The sequence below is a fragment of the Amphibalanus amphitrite genome, unplaced genomic scaffold (genome assembly GCF_019059575.1).
Source record: "Amphibalanus amphitrite isolate SeventyFive unplaced genomic scaffold, NRLGWU_Aamphi_draft 001373F_arrow, whole genome shotgun sequence".
Lineage (NCBI taxonomy): Eukaryota > Metazoa > Arthropoda > Thecostraca > Balanomorpha > Balanidae > Amphibalanus > Amphibalanus amphitrite.
Genome location: NW_024882866.1, coordinates 1,534 through 20,837, shown reverse-complemented (window position 1 = coordinate 20,837; position 19,304 = coordinate 1,534). Strand labels below are relative to the sequence as shown.

Below are 19,304 nucleotides of genomic sequence, written 5' to 3'. Positions count from 1 at the left end.
GAGAGAGAGAGAGAGAGAGAGAGAGAGAGAGAGAGAGAGAGAGAGAGAGAGAGAGAGAGAGAGAGAGGGAGGGGGAGAGAGAGAGAGAGAGAGAGAGGGAGGGGGAGAGAGAGAGAGAGAGACGGGGAGGGAGGGAGGAAGAGAGAGAGAGAGAGACGGGGAGGGAGGGAGGAAGAGAGAGTTGTGCGGATGTCGGCAGTGATGATGCTGGGAGTGAATGGCATTACTCTGAAAGGATGAGAACGGGAACGGACATTGGTCCCGAATACATGAGCAAGTAAATGCCTATCAGGATGGAATTTTCTTATTTATCAGCACTGTAATCCATTTGAAATACGCATCTACTCTGCTCATGTATCCCCGGTCATTGAAATGTGGGGAAGGGTACGGTGTCATATGTATGTTGGACGGTTAGGTACTGATATCGTATTATCGTGTGTAATGTGAGATAATTGGAACGGAGCAACGCGGCAGTTTAGACTGAAACTGAAGTAGCAGCGTTTCGGTTATGTAGGCGTGCATATTGTCTGGTCTGCGCGACGCGACATTAAGTATGCAAACAAAGCGCATCTTAGATTAGCATTAACCGTTACAATACCGGTTTATAATGGCAAGCGTTATAACCGCTAACCCAGGCCGTGTAAGCTTAGCCTAGCAACTCGAGGCTATTCAAACACTTCACATTGCCGCTCTTTGGTCGTTTTTTTTTTTGCTCTTTATCTGTGAATTGCCGTCACGGAACCTCAGCAGTCCATTTTTTTGTGGTCCACACTCCCTGCATTTCATACTGTCTCCAGTTAAGCAAGTGGGCTACTGTCTACAATCTACATCGTCAGTGACCAGACCCCTCGAATAACTTCATGGTTTCCGTTAACCTTTTGCCTGGCCCGATAGGTGCCTGATGGGGCGGCTTACTATCACATTTCCGGATATTCTCGTTCACCCATCCGGGTCACTGGCTCATTTCGTTACTGCAATCTCTGTGCCCTTTGCGCAGTGTGTTTTTGCGTGATGTGGCACATATTTAGATGGCTATCACTGACTTATTTATGGTCACGGAACGGTCTATTTGTTCGCACGGTGGCATGTATCCTCCCCGTATGGCATTCACAGTGCCTCGCTCTCCTCTTTATATCTTCTTTCTCTACTCTCCTATCAGTCTACTGCTCTTTTCTCCATTTCTTTCTCCAGTTCTCTGCTCTTCCATTGTCTTTTATATCTCTCCCTCTTTCCATTATTCTCTCCCTGTTTTTCTGCTTTCCTCTTCCCTCCCGTGTCTCACACCTATTCACTATTGTAGCATCTCATGATCAATATGAAATCGTTCCTAAACCACGCCCTGAATCCTGGCGAGGTACCGCTCTCAGTCGTTATCTGGCCGGCGGATATCTGCAGCCGGGCGCGTCTCCTGTGCCCGGACGGGTCCGGACTGGGGCCCGGGGCGCCCGGCCGGGCAGTGTATGAGCTGGTACCGCGCGCCCGGCGCCCGCACTCCCTGTTTATGTTAGGGAACGAGACACGGAGTTGAGCGCAGTGTAGCGCCGGGGACGACAGAACGATACAGGCCGGCGCTGGGTGAATTACGATGGCTGGAGTGGGGCCAGGCCGATTGAATGAAATGGAATAGCTTGCACGAAGTCATCAGTCCTTTTGGATGCATGTCGTAGACTGTCACTTGTCAGCATTCATGTTTTTCCTCGATCTTTTTTCAGGATTTTATTCGAAGGGGTGCCTTAAAAGCAATATTTTGAAATTTACTCAGTTAACTTTTTACTGATGAACCATTTGCTACATGAAAATATATGTAATATTATCTTCCTTAGTCATGTTATTCTCCCGCGTCCCAAATCGAAGTTCAGCGAGACACATGTCGCCTGGCTGGTCGACATTGGTCTGCTTTCACATAATTCAGTTCTGTTTCATCTCTAATTCTGTAACAAAACTCACAATCTCCAGATATGTCGTGGGCATGAGATATGGTATTAGTTTACCGGAATGATTCAACTTTCTGTCCGTTTTGATGGCTTGCCAAATGACTTGTAAAAGGTCATAGGGTGGAAACGTACAGTGTCCTGATTTTCGTGAATTTGGGTGGAAACCCACACCTAACAGATTCTCTTTGTGACGTCCCGGAAAGCCAAACGACGTCCCTGACAGATAAAAGTCGATAGGTATATCGAACACCAAAAGCAAACTAACAAAAGGAAATATCACCTCTGTAGCCTAAAAACACGGCTATGCAAAATGACAATAAATATATCCTAAGTCCTCACAAACCCACTCTTACACTCAACTCCCCTTTCCTGGCCAACTGCCGCAACAGTAAACAACGCGGTTTTATTTTATTTTCGTTTTCTGTGCGTCAGATATGGATAGGTTTTTTCCTTTACCATGTGAAGGTAATGCTGCCATATGAAGGAGAAAAGATGTCGGAATAGAGGGATCTGAGGACGTCGTTTTCCACTTTTCAGTTTTAGTAACTGTGCAGTGTATAGATAAAAATTAATCATGCGAATATATTACTTGGACATTTAACTATAAGCACGCAACATACCTTTCGTATTAAATTCCTGTAACATATTTAATCATTTTTTCCCCTCAGAAGGTCACAGTAACGGGTTAGCGCTGCCCCTTGAACATGCCCTTCAAAAGTAGCTAATTTTGCATATGTTGATAGTGGTTGGGGAAAAAGTTTAATGTTTATCTGTTTGAATTAGAATAAAGTTACCGAATTTCAACAGAATTAATTCAAGTATGTCGTCCTTGGCTTAAAAATACACGCAATGTTGGGGACGTCGATTGACCTTGTTATTCCCATTTAATCGACGTCGGTACAAAACTGAAAAGTGCACAATGATTTCACATTTTTTCCAGCTAAGAAAAATTCAGCGTCCACCTTGGAGTTTTCTTAATTGAATTTCATAACAGGAAGCTATGGAAATTAATTTCCGAACTGTTTTCCACCTCTTTGTTTGGACGTCTGCTTTTTTACATCAGTCCTCTTGCTCGATATGATATCCCTCTTATGACGTCAATATTTAGTGATAGCCGCTGGCTCTTGAGCTGATTTTTGTTGAAGCATATTTGTTGTTGACTGTTGTGTACGATCATGGACAAGAACTAGACATCTTCAAAGTGTTGTTTTGGTGTTTGTGGTGAATGCTTGAATTTTGTATTTTACTAGGGGTAAACTGGCATTACTTTGTGTCTATATATGATCATTTGAGGTGCCTTGAGGTGGTATTAGTCAATATTGCCAGTGAAAATCGCTAATTTTAAGAGATTTAGGTAAGGGATCTTCAGTGGCTTAGGCTCCGCACCGATATCGACGTCCTTTTGAAATAGCGACGTCCTCGGGGCTTCAATCACACTCTCCGAAAAATCAATTTCAGGACACTGGAAACGTACTGCGGTCGTTGACCTAACCCTGAGACCATGCCGGAAGTGGCTGGTAGATCTTTCTCGTGCATATGGCCCACGTGTTGCCGCCCGCCTCCCCACTGAATGGAGTTCCGTTCGACCTGAACCCGTTCCTAAGGTGCCGGGTGGCCGCTGTCCGTTGATGATGGCTCCAATTACCCGCTATTAGGGCGTGTTGGTGCCGGCCATTCGTCGGACAGTGGCACGGGACATACGTGGACGTCTTTTAGGCTAATGATACCCGGCTACTAAGGCTAATGATGCGGGGCTGGTAAGGGGCATACCGTGGTAACTGCAGGGCTGAATCGATATCGGAACTCTATAATTTTGCGATGCTCATTACTTAGCAGTGGTTGCAGGCATAGCTAGTGCACTGTTCATAAACAAGTCGGCCCTTTTTCGTGATTTTTTTTCGCAAGCGTCTCACAATCTAACCCGCTATGTTCCCTGGCAACGTCATTCTTGCTGTTTCTGTTTGACTGTCTTACATTATATGTCCCATGTGTGACTGACCTGTCTTTTCTGCAGGCCAAATACATCGCCCAGTGTATTGAGGAGATCAAGCAGGAACTGCGTCAGGACAATATGGCCGTCAAGGTCAACGCCGTGCAGAAACTCACCTACGTAAGTCGCCGTGGGTTCAGCGACATGTGCGTCGGTTTTGGTCGGACCGTTGTGTGTGACTAAGGAAAATGACTGACGAATATTTGGTACAACGCCGGTGTAAGCCGATGGTTATGTGCGTTCACTGTTGTTCGAGAATAATTTGGTCGACTGGGATAAAACTGTCAGATGTTTGACATGCTTAATCAGGAAATGGAAATAGTGCGAGCCCTGCTCGCTTTTTGTTCCTTGTATCAGTGTTATGCACAGGGCGGTCTCAAGAGCTGATATTGATAAGATTCTCTACCAGTGTGATCATAGCACCGGTCAACTGTTTGAGTCTCGCAATCCAAATATGTCAGCAGCTATTTCCAACTTAGTAAACAGGGCCATATTGCCTTGTCCCTTGCTTGGTTGTGACTGTTACGAACAAAAGACCCGGGTTATCATGAGCGGGGCGGGATGTCTGCGCCTACCATAACCTTTCCTAGTGTCCATCTGAGTGGGGACTGGGGAGTGCTGACACTCAAGTACTGTTCTCGAGTTTTCAAGTGGCGACTCTCAGCTACTTCTCTCTGCACACTCTCAGCCAACTTAAAACAGGAACACGACTCGAGAGCAGTTACCACTGGTTCGTACTTCAACCTCCCGAAAACATGGCTCGGACAAGCCTAACTTACTCAGATTTGCTATTGATTCGCCTTAGCTACCCAAACTTTTCAATTCGTCCCCTAAAATCTCCCAAACTTGCCACTCTTGTTACCGTTGCTGCCGCCACCGTTGGCCATTCCCCTGCTGACTTTGCCTCCCCTTTCTTACCATCACAGATCCAGATGTTGGGCTACGACATCAGTTGGGCCAGCTTCAACATCGTGGAGGTGATGAGCTCGCCAAAGTTCACCTACAAGCGGGTCGGCTACCTGGCGGCGTCCCAGTCGTTCCACCCCGACACTGAGGTAGGTCTGCGGCGAGACGGCGCCGGTTAACCCGGCAGGCGGTGGGCCTACCAGCCACCTTCCACGCGGTGGGGGGGGGGGGCATTTTTTTGCCCCCCCCCCCCGTATCTCCGAAACTACTGGACGGATCCGGAAAATTCAAACGGCGTTCGATAGCCCTGTCAAATTTGTCGAGGGAAACCAAATTTCATTGACCTCGGGGTCACCGATGACGTCACAGGTCAGGTCAAAGATAAAATGTTTCAGCGTTCACAGGGCTTCTAGGGAAAGCGCTATAACACCGAGTAAAACGCATTTTGTCGAAAATCAGCGATAAGGCGTCAGTTGTCTAGTACATATGTTGCTATTAGAGGTCACTGGTCATACCAGGTCAGGTCACAGGTCAGGTCACCATAGGTCACCAAGGGTCACCACATGAGCCCAACTTTACTAAGGTTATGTGATGCATGTTTTATGGCCAGTTTTTCATTTCCAACTCAATGGTGTTGGTTATAAGACCATCAGGTACGGTTTAGGTCACTTTCTGGTGGAGGTCAGGTCAAGGTCAGGTCAAAAATGGTCAAATTTCAAAGTTGATATTTTTGCATGAAATGGGTATCGATTCGATGCAGCTCGTCACGGGGAGTCTAATGGTGGTCTTTGTTCTGCGCTACGAGGTCTAGAATTGCTAAAAATTGAGTTTGAAAATTTGACGTCATCAATTTTGAACAGTTTTTTCGCTATAACTTGGCCAAAAAACGAGGTATCGATCTCAAATTTGGTATGTAGATAGAAGGCGGTAGGGACTATCACATATATTCCGTTTTTTTTCGAAATTCAAAAACCTTTTTGGATTTTTTGGCTATTATATTCAAAAAATCTATTTTTTGATTTTTGGGGGTCAAAATCCAAAAAATTCGAAAAACCGAAGTAGCAGTTTTGTAGCCCTTTTGATTTTACACCTTTTATGTCTAAAATATTTTTCTGTATCTCTAAAGCTGTAGGCCTAACAGCTCTTCCCGCGAAACCTTTTTTTTGGGTCGAAAATGGCAAAAATGACGTCACTCTTACGTCATTAGCGGCCAACCTATCATAGCCTTTGGAAAAACTTTTGGTCACCATGTGCGCTAGCTGCTCCCGGGAGGGTACTGAAAGTTTGGTGACGATCGGCGCAGCGGTTCTCGAGATATATCGAAAAAAGTAAAGGGGGGGGCAAAAAAATGCCCCCCCCCCCCACCGCCTGGAAGGTTAAGGACTATCGTGGCTGGAGTTGTCCTGAAAGGATGTGATAGGGAGAGAGTTTATTAGATCTGTCTTGTAGCTCATGCTTTGTCATAACTAAAAGGATTGTGAGTATCGAGCAGGGTGCTTTTATTGTGAGATTCGCAGTAAAAATAATCCTCGCTATCAGTGTTTGCTATTCTACCTGACCACATACTAAATTATACAGGGCCATTAGTCGTTGTTTGTTCCTCCGCTCTACTCGGATACACTAGGCGTTAGGTTTTCTATAATCTGTTATTCGGCATTTTCCCACTGTTTTATGTGCTAACTACACCGTCCACCACCGCCAGGTTCTGATGCTGACCACCAACATGATCCGTAAGGACCTCAACAGTCAGACCCAGTACGACTCAGCCGTGGCGCTCACCAGTCTGTCCTGCTTCATATCGACCGACCTGGCGCGGGACCTGGCCAACGACGTCATGACGCTGGTAGGAAGGGGCGTGCAGAGGGTGGAGTGGGACGCCAGGGATTAGACGATAACGCTACCTGGCCAACGACCTCATGACGCTGGTAGGAGGGCTTTGGGCGGTTCTAGGGAGCCGGCGGGTGGGGATAGGGGTGCCTGGCGGTTATAGGAGAGCGGGCGGAGATTGTTGACGAGGTGAAGCGTTTGGTGGTTTGTAGGAGCGGGTCGGGGTGGGGCGCTTGCGAGTAGAGATGTGAATGGCTCGACCTGGCTAACGATGTTACGACGCTGGTCGGTTGATGCTAGCGACGGGAATGAAAAGTGACTGTGGAAGCTTTTCTAATTATTTACAGTTAGGGGAGTGCAGGATAGCGGTAGATGGCTCCTCTGGAGAGCGGAGAGTCACGGCGTAAGCAGTTCGAGCGAATGGGTACAAGGTGTGCTTTCTTGCGACTTAACGTCGGGCCTGTCTGACGCATTGGCGTTTTGTTTGCAGCTGTCTTCCACGAAGCCTTACCTGCGGAAGAAGGCGGTGTTGCTCATGTACAAGATCTTCCTCAAGTTCCCGGAGGCCCTGAGGCCAGCGTTCCCCCGGCTAAAGGACAAGCTCGACGATCCGGATCCGGGTAAGCTTTGGACGACGATCACACAGTGAAACGTTAGTTTGGTCTCCTTTGTGACAGAAGTCATGATTGAGGCATTATTATTATTATTATTATTATTATTATTATTATTATTATGTCAAACATCCACCAACCACAGAACAGTGGGCATTACGGTGGCATAGCACAAACAGACGCACACATGCATACAATTTCACACATATTCATATATGAACACTTAATCGACTAACACAATATTCGGCGCAGTGTGAAGCAATCCATACGCGAAGATATAAATAACCATGTGTCTCATGTATGACAATTAAACTGTGTGCTCCTTTGTTTGAAGATATCTAATCAATTCCTTTTTAGATGCACTTCTTATCTGTGTCGGCAAACTGTTCCACAATTTTGAACCCTGGTATGATAAGGAGCGTTTTAAGAAGTCAGTTTTAGGAGCAATAAGATCAAGGTTACAAGCCTGTCTCGTATTACGTTCCGATTTCCTGGTCCTAAAGAGGGATGAAAGTAACGGCGACATGGTTTCTGGATAGAGTAGGCACTGGCGAACAACGGTGAGGACAGCAATGTTGCATTCCAACTCGAGGTCACCGCGCCATGCAATATTTTGATGTTCTCTACCTGCGATGCGCCGCGCAAATTTGACAATTTTTGATATTCTCTTCCTCTGAGCCAGACCACATGTGCCCCAAAGAGATTATTGTGCCTGTAGGCTTCATTGTCCTCACTTCTGCTGATGTTTTTAGCTAAACACATCTAAGCGTACCATTAAGTGTAGCCTGTAACTCCCTTTGCATTTGATGCACTGCTGTAAGGCTGCTCCTCAGTCTCACGTCACATTGACTAATCTTTGTTCTTCCCACCCTGACCTAGTCTAACTGTCGTCGTGCCCACAGGTGTACAGAGTGCGGCCGTGAACGTCATCTGCGAGCTGGCCAGGAAGAACCCGCAGAACTACCTGGGCCTGGCGCCCGTCTTCTTCAAGCTGATGACCTCGTCCACCAACAACTGGATGCTCATCAAGATCATCAAGCTGGTGAGCATGACGCAGTCGGCGTGATGGGAGCGGTATCCGGAGAGACTGTCCACGGCACAGACTGGACTAATTGTTCAAACTGTAGGCTGCCCGGACATCTGTCGATATTCCAACCCTCGTATCCCTGTGAGCAGTTAGCACTGTGGATACGGCAAGCATGGCTACCCGTCTGACACCGTTTTTGTTTCTGTGCCCTCAGTTCGGAGCTCTAACGACGCTGGAGCCGCGTCTGGGTCGGAAGCTGATCGAGCCGCTGACTAACCTCATACACAGGTCAGTTATGGTCAGAGGCGGGCTTCTGGGGGGGGGGGGGGGAGACGGGTGATGGTACCAAGCTGATCGAGCCGCTGACCAACCTCATACACAGGTCAGTTATTGTCAGGGCTGGACTCCGGGTGGGGGTGACGATCTGATGTCTTATGGTGTGGGGAGACTCCTCGTGTCTCGTGGTATGGGTAGACAGTAGACATCTCGTGTCTTGCAGCCCTGACATTCCACCCTGTGTGTTTCCAGTACATCAGCCATGTCGCTGCTGTACGAGTGTATCAACACGGTGATTGCCGGTAAGTAGTACAGAAGTCGGGACGCGATTGAGCGCTAGATGGAATAGCCAGGAGTTTTGTCTTTGTGCTGCCACTTGATATGCTCAGTGATGCAAAGAATAATCAACTAGTAGATCACGATGGTGATAATACTGCTAGTTTACTTCAAAATTTCTTACATTAATCTGATTTCGTCGTTTAAGCGTGTATTTTGTAAGACTAGCTTGTCGCGATGTCAGTTAAAGAATCACCAAGCCATGGACGCCATCATATACTCTTTGCAGCACCTCTTGAATCCCTGTTAAGTGTTAACTATGTTCGCTTTTCTAAAAGCCGTCGTTTTCTCTGTCGGCAGTACTCATCTCCATCTCGTCCGGCATGCCGAGCCACAACGCGTCCATCCAGCTCTGCGTCCAGAAGCTGCGCATCCTCATCGAGGACTCTGACCAGAACCTCAAGTACCTGGGCCTGCTGGCCATGGGGAAAATCCTGCAGAGCCACCCCAAGTCCGTCACCGTGCACAAGGACCTCATCATGCAGTGTCTGGATGACAAGGACGAATCGATCCGGCTCCGAGCGCTGGACCTGCTGTACGGCATGGTCTCCAAGAAGAACCTGATGGAGATCGTGAAGAAGCTGATGGTGCACATGGACCGAGCGGAGGGCAGCACCTACAGGGACGAGCTGCTGTCCAAGCTTATCTTCATCTGCAGTCAGAACAACTATCAGTTCGTCACCAACTTTGAATGGTTAGTAGGGAAGGCTGGATTGGCTGGATTTTGGTATAGACCGATAATCTGTAGACGTAATAATGAAACTACCAAGTGTTTTTGTATTGAGCAGCTTTCAACTTTTTCTTGAGTTTTCAAAAGCGCATAAGAGTTATCTAAACTGTTGCCGGCTTTTACTGCTTTTGAACTACTCATTACCAGCCCTACCCTTTCAGAAAGCTCATGTTAGCCGTCAGCTGCTCCGATAGGGTAACTAATCGACCTAACAACCCTCATCCCCTCCCTCTGTCAGGTACCTGAGCGTGCTGGTGGAGCTGACGCGGATCGAGGGCTCCCAGCACGGCCCGCTGGTAGCCGCACAGATGATGGACGTCACAGTGAGAGTGGTGGCCATCCGACACTTTGCCGTCGCTCAGATGGCCCTGCTGCTCGACAACGCACACGTCCTGGCCACGGCCGCGCACAAAAACACCATGCTGGAGGTGAGGGGAGACGTATGGTGTGGTGGGAGGGGTTGGCTGTAGATGGAAAGGGTTGAATTTGAATGTATCGGATGGTGGAGTAGAGGTGTTTCAGTTTTTTTTTTAGGATGTTCACCGATCGGCTACGGTTTCAGTGTGTGTTAGTGTTCGATTAACTATTTTGGTAGGTAATCGCCGTAAGGCAATCTAATGCATGGTTACTAGTTTTTCCTAGTTTCGTCTATCAACGACTACCAAACAGAACCCTGGTGTTGGCCTCTAGTGGCGAATGAGTTCTTCTATTATTCGTCTCGTTTTTCACTCACAGGAATAACACTGCAATGCTGAACCGCCTCTCTTGCCTTATCGCTCCCATTCCGTACTCTTAAATAACCTCTACACTATTCTCCCAGGTTTTGTACGCGGCCGCGTGGATCTGCGGTGAGTTCGCCGAGTACCTGCCCAACATCCGCGCCACCGTGGAGGCGATGCTGCGCACCCGCACGGCCAGCCTGCCGCCGCACATCCTAGCAGTGTACGTTCAGAACGTGCTGAAGCTGTACGCGAGGATGTTAGCGCGTGCCGAGCAGAGCGAGCAGCCGGAGGACGTGGATGGCGCCATGGTGGAGGTCAACCAGGTAAGAGAGAAGGGAGGGGGAGCGAGGATCAAGGGAGGGAGGGTGTGTGGGCTGGAAGTGGTAGTGAGTTGGGTGAGGTGTGCCGGGGCAGGATAAAGAGAGACGAAGGTGAATTTACTAGATGCTGAAGCAGAGGTGTCTGCTGATTCCTTGTCTCATTTGCCTAATATCCGGATCACCGTTTCGGTATGCGTTCTTGTTTGGGGATTTGTTGCGGGTTCGTGTCGTTAATGAACGTCGACCCTGACCTCCCCGTCCATCTGAACAGGTGGCTGAGCTGATGATCGAGACGCTGCCGACGTTCGCCTCGTCTGCCGATCTGGAGGTACAGGAGCGCGCCACCTCTGCCCTCCAGCTAATGAAGACGGTCCAAAAGCTGCAGTCTCGCGGCGAGAGGCTGGGCGCCGAGCTGCAGCAGCTCTTCAGCGGAGAGCTCAACCCCGTGGCGCCCAAAGCTCAGAAGAAGGTGAGTTGGGTTTCATTAGAATAAGACTGAGGTGTGTGGTGATTGGTACCTGAGTAGTTTCCGTTAATGTAGCTTGTTTCTTCAGGGAGTTTCATACGTGACTTAGGACAAACCGGTCGGTTAAGTAGGACTCTTCTTGAGTTGACGATGAACAAGAGAGGCTAGCTGACGTAAACTAACCGAGATGTAAAAATATGCATCATGCCATGGCGCTAACCAGGAGACACGTCACTGACTGTTATATGCGTCATCCTTCAGGTCCCGGTACCAGAGGGACTCAACCTAGACGAATGGATTAACGAGCCTTCGGACGAATCCGCCGACGAACTGGAGACCGCCGACTACGGCGTGGAGGTGTTCGTGAAGGCCGAGAACCGGGGAGCGGGACCGGCGGCGCATACCGAGAAACGCTACCAGCCGACCGCCGAGGAACTCAGAAAGGTGAGACTGCAACCGCGGCTGAGGAACTCAGAAAGGTGAGAGCGCAGCCGTCCGTAGAGAAACTCAGAATGGTGAGACTGCAACCGCGGCTGAGGAGCTCAGAAAGGTGAGACAACAGTCCTGGACGAGGAGCTCAGAAAGGTGAGACGACGATTATGGATGGAAACTTAGTAGCAAGTTTTTTCTCATCTTGCCATTTCCTTAAAGGCTTCTGTGTTCAAAACTCAATGAGTCTCAGAATTCGAATCTCTGTAGCTCTGTCTGTTTTAAGTCGAGCTGGTGTTACGTTTGTCCAATTGATTTAAACATGTTGCTCGATGACTTACCAGAAATCACGCTGTTACATCAGCTGTTATTACGTTGGCATTCGCTGACGTTGTATCGCTCTCTCCCACAGAGTCGCGAGGCGCGGGCGCACGAGCAGGCGCACAACCCGCACTACCTGAAGGGCTCGCTGCAGTCCAGCGGCGCCAACTACGGCGGCGCCGGCGGCTCGGCAACTGCCGGGGAGATGGGAGATGTGCCCGTTCAGCAGCTCGACATCAACGTTCCGCTCCGGATCGGCGGTAAGTGGGGTGGAGGGAGGGAGGAAGATGGCTAAATTTTCTGACAGCTTAAAGTGCAATGAGTGCCCCCATTTTTAGGCGATGCTGTAGCTAAGCTGATATTTTGTCCTGAGATTTTCATTTCCTTTGTGCGAACTGTTTTCGTAAGGTAGGTTGTCTTTCGATGAGGCCAGTGGTTTTGACATCATGACCTACGCTGCGGTATACGTTTAGATGGATTCGTCGGGTTTTCAATGACCTGTTTGTTTCTGACAGGTCTGGCGAGCTCGGACGACTACCTCAAAATGCAGAACCGGTCATACAAGTCCAGTAAAAAGAACAAGAAAAAGAAGAAGAAGAGTAAGTTACCCTCTGTTAAATGGTTAACAAAACAGATCCACTCAGTTTTTATCGATGCGTTTACTCGATGTTACGTTTTGCCACGTCAAAACTTCTCATCAATGAGTGAAGCACTTTGTATTCAAGGGCTTCATGGCCTTTGCTATCACCGCCTCCCATGACCACAAACAAGTTGTAATGTTCCACCTGCAGTTACTCTGACCCCTCCCCGGTCCTCCTCGTTCCTCAGAGGGCGAGCCGAAGTCGTCCTCTGACGAGGACGCCGTGCCGGTGGTGCACGAGGTCAGCGTGGGCGGGGAGATGCCCGAGGGTGCGCGCTCCTCTGAGGACGAGAAGGACACCCGGCCGGCCGACGATCCGCACCGGGCGCTGGACATCAATCTGGATGAGTGAGTGTGCGAGTGAGACGCGTTAGAGGGTCTGGACGAATGAGTCAGGGATATGCTGTGCTGGGTCAGGGGTGGGAGTGGCGCGAGCTTTCGGTAGACACTTGATATAACTAGGTTTATGAAACTGGTTCGGATTTCACTGGTGTTAGCTGGTTCGGAGGTCTAAGGTTTTGTCAAGTTTCTCTTAGATCAGCCATGGGAAGAAAACTTTGGTAAGTTTGTGTTATGGAAAGTTTTAGCTGATGCTTTGAATACACAACTTGTCTCTATTGCTCTTCAGGTCCTGAAATAAGTCGTTTATGAATTATTGAATCTGAGAAGTTTCCACACCAGCTTTGTTGTTTTACTTTCCTGAAAATAGCGCGTCATTTGCCATTACAACGCTATTAACCCGCACACGTTCGCTCTTCCCGCGCAGGCCGCTGGCGCCGGACGAAGTGTTGCCGGTGAGGTCACACCGTCAGCCGGGACGGGCGCCGCCGCCGGCACAGCTGGCCGACACCAGGCCAGAGGCGCGGCCCAAGAAGAAGAAAAAGAAGGACAAGGACGAGAAGAAGCGGAAACACAAGAAGGACAAGGCCGACCGGGAGACGGCGGAAGGCGGACAGGCGGAGGCGGGGACCGAGCAGCCGGCGGCGGAGACCGCGGCGGCACCGGCCAACGGCAAAAACCCGCAGGTGGGATAAGAGCGGGTTCTTGTTAGCCTGAGGAGCTGAGGCAGTTTCTAGGGTATGTGGACTTCACGATGAATGCGCATTTGTAGGATTTTGTCTTCTTCCATGAAGGTAAGCGTTGGTACGTGACCAAATGAGCTAAAGCTTCCTGCAGGACTTGAAAGTAATTAAGTGTTCAATGACACTTTCCGTATTTTCCCAGGACGACATCGAGTTTTGGCTGAGTGATATGCCGGCATCCACCCCGGCGGAAGGAGCAGCAGACTCGGCCGCCCCCGCCACCAGCAACGCCGAGCTGCTAGCGCCGTCCGATCCAAAACCCGCCGCCCCCGCCCCCGCCCCGGCCGAGACGGCGCCCACCGCCAATGGAGAGGCCACGCCTCCCGAGACCAACGGAGAGGCCAAGCAGAAAAAACACAAGTCGGCCAAGAAGAGCAAGAAGAGTAAAAAGGTCAGTTACGTGTAATGATTAAAAGTGCCCTAGGCTTGGGCCTGGAATCGCTCGGCTTTATTCTGCCCAAGTATCCAATAGGGTATCTGTATGTAAGTTGTGCTGAGTATGCTAGCTATGTCTGATATTGACTCAGTCTTGTTGAGTGTGCCGGGTGGAGTGTTGGGTTAGTGGTTTTGCTGTAATTGCATTATCGTCGGCCGCTCCACAGGAGAAGTCTGGCCGCCTGCTGGGGTACGAGGAGGCGGCCGGCATATCGACCCCCAGCCACGAGGTGCTGCTGCCCGGACTGGGAGAGGATGTGTCAGAGTCGCGGCTCCGGCCGCTAGCCGAAAACGAACACCTCAAACTGGTGAGATGTGCGGTCGGCTGGGGCAGTTTGAGTGGGGCGCTGGACCTGCGTCATTTTGAACAAACAGCATTCGTATCGTCGGTCAGTGTCGGATCGAATCTAACTCGAGTGCCAACTTTTAAAGCTTTTTGTGACTCGACCTCCATTTGCTGACGCCCTCCGCCCGTCTCTATAATACCGCTCTAACACATACTTATTTCCCTCGCCCGTCCTCACGCCACTGATACTTATCGTCGCCGTCAGATGTACGAGCCTCGCGCCGGTGCGGCGGACAGCGGGGAGGTGTCGGTGGCCGTGGCAGTCACCAACCGTGGCAGGGACGACCTGACGGACGTGCTGCTCGAGCTGACGCCCAAAGACGGCGTCACACTCGTACAGGAGGTGAGCGGAAAGGGCCAGAGAGATGAGATGGGAGACAGTCTGGGGAGAATAGGAGGAACTGTTTGAGGTATGAAACGCACATGTCATGGCCGTTGAGAATTAGTTTTGATGGGCATGTTATCTATGTGTGCATTGCGTATCTTTTAGGTGGCGTTGCAACTCATATGATTGCCATCACCCTTCCTTAGTTTATTTTTACTTCAGCGACTGGTTGTAACATATCATAATGTACTGTACTCCCAATATAGTTCCCAGTGAGAATATATCTGACCTGCCCTAACCCCCACCCGCTTGGCCAGCTGGAGTCGCTGTCGCTGCCGGCCGGCGCCTCCGAGGAAGTATCGCTCCGGCTCCGGCTGGATGAGGTCAGCGTGCCTCTCAAACTGGCCGCCAGCATCACATCAAAAACAACGGTCAGTGCAGCTGCTTCTCAGGCTGATGCATGGTGGAGAAGGGTGGGGGTGTCTGAGCGAAGGTTAGGTTGGGAACAACCGCTTTGTTTAGAAATTCGCTATCAGTAAGTAGTTTAGCCTATGATGTTGACTGTTTATAATTAATGGTTCCGTTACCTCTGTTTCCCTCCCCTCTTATGTCCCACGTCTCCCTTATTTGACTTCGCTCTCGCCGTATGCCCTACAGTCCCCTCTGACCAGCGCTGTCTCTTTGTGTTCCCTCAGTCGGGCGACAGTGACCGGCTGGCGTTCAAGCTCCGGCTCCCGGTCACCTCGCTCCTGATTGGTCAGCTCGACGACAAACAGCTGTTTGCCGACCTGCTGTCGGGCGATCAGCTGACTGCGCGGGCCACCTGCGTCGTGTCAGAGGTCACGGACGACTTTAATCAGGTTAGGGAGATATGCGAAGCTGCATTTGGGCTTGAATTCAAAGCTGCGTAGTTATGTGAACGGAACGTTTCAGCTACTGTGTCTGTGTGGTTAATGTTAGGTCGAGTGGCCTTCTGGGGCAATTGCAGTTGCGTGATTTGTGGTTCGATTGCCAGTTGTGTGGTTTGTCTGTACGTCTCGACTCTTCAACGTCTGTCCCTACGGGTGCTTCACAAGGTTGCTTTCTGGGGCCGGCATAATATGCTGTGCTCTGTGATCTGACTGGCACGCATGTATTTATGTCTCTGACTCCCTGTATAGCAGGTGTTGCACAAGGTAGCTTTCTGGGGCCGATACTCTGTGATATGCCTATTGTGACTTCTCTGAGATCTGACTTTGTCTCTTTGACTTGTGGTACAAGGTGGCGTTCTGGGGCCGACACTCTGTGTTCTGTGATCTGAAAATGTCCGTGTCTGACTAACTGTATAGTATATGTTACAGGTGTTGCACAAGGTAGCGTTCTGGGACCGATGTTTTGTATGTTGCATGTTCTGACTGACTATCTCCGTGTCTGACTGATTGTATATGTTACAGGTGTTGCACAAGGTAGCGTTCTGGGGCCGATACTTTGTGTGTTGTATGTTCTGACTGACTGTGTCCGTGTCTGACTGATTGTATATGTTGCAGGTGTTGCACAAGGTAGCGTTCTGGGGCCGTCACACGGTGGTGGAGCAAATCGACACCACGGCCAGCCTCTACAGCCGCTCCGTGCAGGGCGACCACATCTGCCTGCTGCTCAAACAACTGGTCAGTAATGCTCAAATAGCTGGTCAGTAGTGCTCAAGCAACTGGTCAGTAATGCTGGAGTAGCTGATCGGTAATACTCAAATAGCTGATCGATACTTTTTCGAAAAATGACTACCATATTGAACTCCGTATTCCCACTTTTTTTAATGTAGCCTGTGCGCTGGGCAACAGTGGTTATATGAGCTCATGTGATGTAGATTTAGGTAGACTATCTGTAAGAATCATTTTTCAAATCAATGATAAGAATAATTCATCATTCACCATGAATAGGTAGCCAAGAGGCACCACGTTGCTCGTGTTGTGCCCTATTTCGTTACCTAAGATCTAGCATCACCGCAGGGTGGTCACTGATCATGTAATCATAGTTAGTGGCGCAATCGGATATCTGGTCCCTCCCTGTCGAGCCCCATTTTCATCCACACAATCCCGTTATCGAGCACTTGTATATGCCGCCCACTGATTTAATGATACGCTCTGCTATGCGCACGCATTGCGTATGCACTGTGCGTGTATCTATGGCCATCGCCCTGCAACATACTGCAGGCGTGGTGGGCAGGGGAGGGTGTTAGCTTACCCCCGGGCTGGGGAGGGGACACAGTGGTGGGAGGCCGCCGGCACACTGGGTCAGGTGGGGCAGCTGGGCGTGGGCGGGGCGGGTAGGGGTAGGAAGTGAGAGTTCGGTCAACTCCGGATGAAGCCTGCGGCGCGGGTTTTGGGTCACCAGCGCCGTTTTGGGGATATTCAGTTGAACGTGAGCCTGCGTTAAACGATAGGTTTGGTTTTATGCCTACTATTTCTCACCGTGTTTTTAATTGGGCCTCATTTTTCAATACCTAATCAGTAACTTTGCTGCAGGATTGTATGTGGTCCTTGTAACAAACTCCCCACTCCCAGTAACGTCCTATCATAAACCTTTCGCGTCAATGGGACTGGTCTTCGCTTTTGTGTTTCCTCCTTTTTGTCATTAGTTTGTGAGACAAGATGGAAGCCTCGTCAGTATTTAGGCACAGCTGAGCGCGTTCATGTCACTGACATGGATCGAATGTTCAGAAATTGCACTGGGACTGTATGTATATCCGAGAATGAGTTGGCTCACGTTTGGCCACATCTGTCGGGTTGGGGTTTCGCGTAGGTGATCACTGGTCTGTTTGTCTGCTGTTGTCCGTGGTTTGGTCGGGTCGGCTCAGATTGGGTCGAGGAGACTCTTTGGTAGCTGAGCTAGACCAGGCCTGTTCGTTGATGATTGGGTCTGGCCTGGTCAGGGCTCAGTACAATGGCCCTGCTCTGCACTGCGCGGGTATTGCAGCAGTGAGGGCGAGCCCAGTGGTTCCGGCATCGAACATGTCCCTGTCCATTGTTCACAAATTTTTCGCCGACCCGGCCCGGCCGCCCGACCGGTCGACTGGGCGGGGGTCTGCTTGCTGCGCCCGCCGCTATGCGGGCAATGTAACGGGTCGGGCGGCTGGGTGTGGTGGTGGCTGCCCTGGCGCTGACTGTGTGGGTCGGTGTGGCAGCAACCCTGGCTCTGATGCATCAGTCACTGTGGGCAGATCGGTACCGTACCCATGATGATACCGTGATCGGCATGATGAACAGTTAATAATGAAGATGACACCCTCCTAGCGGTCCCTGAAGACATCTACCAGAGTCGCCGCCACGTCGCCGATGACCTTTTTGTTGTTCGCTGAATCCGGACCCTCGAATCCCCAACTAATTATTACGAGTATTATTATTGCTCGTACTGGCTACATATGTGTCCTCTTGTGTTCCTCTTGTGACCTTTGCCTTCCTCATTGTGTGACCTTTTGCTCTCCCTACCGCAGGCGGCTGGTCGTCTGGGCATTGACGGCAAGGGAACCAACCAGCAGCTGCTGGCTAACGTCGTGGACGAACTGCGGGCCATAGTGTGCTCCTAACTGGAACTGGAACCCTGACCGGTCAGCGGTGACGTCACCAGGTCGTCCTGTGACGTCATCTGCCCGGAGTGTGGCATCATCAGGTACGGCAAAATGATGGAAGGACCCGCGACGCTGGGGACACAGGAAAGAGCCAACTGCTCTGTCCGCGGGCCTAGGCTAACCCGATGTCATCAGGCCTTGAAAGGGTGCTACTGACGTCACCAAGTGTCCCCCTGACGTTACTGCACCTTGGAGTGACGTCACTGACGCCGTGACTGATATCCGGGGCCGGCGTGTGATGGCGTCCCATCAGAGGCGGTAGGTCAGCCGGTCCAGTAAGAGGCACAGATCTGTGGGCTGGGCTGCGGCGGCCGGCGCGGTGGTCCAGGGTAGTGTGTGAGATTAGGGGGTCCGGCCGGCCCCACCCAGTGAACGAGAGACCCGCGCCGCCCGACCGGACACGAAGGGCGAGTCTTACAGAACGGCTCCGCCGAGAGACGGCTAGCGGGGTCGGGCCGGGCCGGGTCGGCAGTGCTAACATTCGTGATACACCGCGCGCATGTGGGCTGTTGGGCGGAGCTGCCGAAAACGTGCTGCTCCGAGGCGACAATACCGATCTGGTGGACGTGCGCGCCGCTGTTGGGCATGATAACCGCTGGTTTCTGACTGTGTGTGAGTGTGTGGTGCTCCGTGCGCGTGCGGTGGGCGGCCTCCGGCATCACAGCTGCATTCCACCGCTGGTATCCGAACCTGTACATAGCCGGGAGCTTTTATATTTAAACGGGCGTGCGCGGCGGTGGGTGGCCGCCCTGTTCTCGGTTGCGGGATTGTATTGTGATGGGTGTTACCGCCTGCTTCTGCTGTTGGCAGCCCGCGCAGGGCCGCCGGCCGGCAGTGTGCGCCTGTTATAACCGGCCGGTGTATTTTGGGGGCGGGCCGGGATAGAGCGTAGCGAATCATCTATTTTGTTCCCGCCTTTGTAAAGTCTATTGTATACCAGGTATATCATTAATCGGAAATACACTATTCTGACTAGG

General features: G+C 50.6%; 1 protein-coding gene across 7 annotated transcripts in view; it reads left to right on the top strand.

Moving 5' to 3' along the window:
- LOC122372561 (AP-3 complex subunit delta-1-like) overlaps positions 1-19,304 on the top strand; it is a 24,118-nt gene extending 4,814 nt beyond the window's left edge. For 6 of the 7 annotated variants that reach the window (XM_043349871.1, XM_043349869.1, XM_043349873.1 and 3 more), the window contains 23 exons: positions 3,949-4,044; positions 4,851-4,979; positions 6,533-6,673; positions 7,148-7,277; positions 8,171-8,310; positions 8,510-8,583; positions 8,824-8,873; positions 9,208-9,601; positions 9,876-10,065; positions 10,458-10,682; positions 10,951-11,148; positions 11,407-11,589; positions 11,987-12,155; positions 12,411-12,494; positions 12,724-12,883; positions 13,302-13,560; positions 13,760-14,008; positions 14,220-14,360; positions 14,604-14,741; positions 15,041-15,154; positions 15,419-15,583; positions 16,250-16,369; positions 18,193-19,304. In XM_043349871.1, coding sequence (XP_043205806.1) covers positions 3,949-4,044; positions 4,851-4,979; positions 6,533-6,673; positions 7,148-7,277; positions 8,171-8,310; positions 8,510-8,583; positions 8,824-8,873; positions 9,208-9,601; positions 9,876-10,065; positions 10,458-10,682; positions 10,951-11,148; positions 11,407-11,589; positions 11,987-12,155; positions 12,411-12,494; positions 12,724-12,883; positions 13,302-13,560; positions 13,760-14,008; positions 14,220-14,360; positions 14,604-14,741; positions 15,041-15,154; positions 15,419-15,583; positions 16,250-16,369; positions 18,193-18,285 — 3,642 coding nt within the window. In that variant the 3' untranslated portion in view covers positions 18,286-19,304. The remainder of the gene's footprint in view (positions 1-3,948; positions 4,045-4,850; positions 4,980-6,532; positions 6,674-7,147; positions 7,278-8,170; positions 8,311-8,509; positions 8,584-8,823; positions 8,874-9,207; positions 9,602-9,875; positions 10,066-10,457; positions 10,683-10,950; positions 11,149-11,406; positions 11,590-11,986; positions 12,156-12,410; positions 12,495-12,723; positions 12,884-13,301; positions 13,561-13,759; positions 14,009-14,219; positions 14,361-14,603; positions 14,742-15,040; positions 15,155-15,418; positions 15,584-16,249; positions 16,370-18,192) is intronic. The other variant, XM_043349876.1, reaches the window with a different exon arrangement.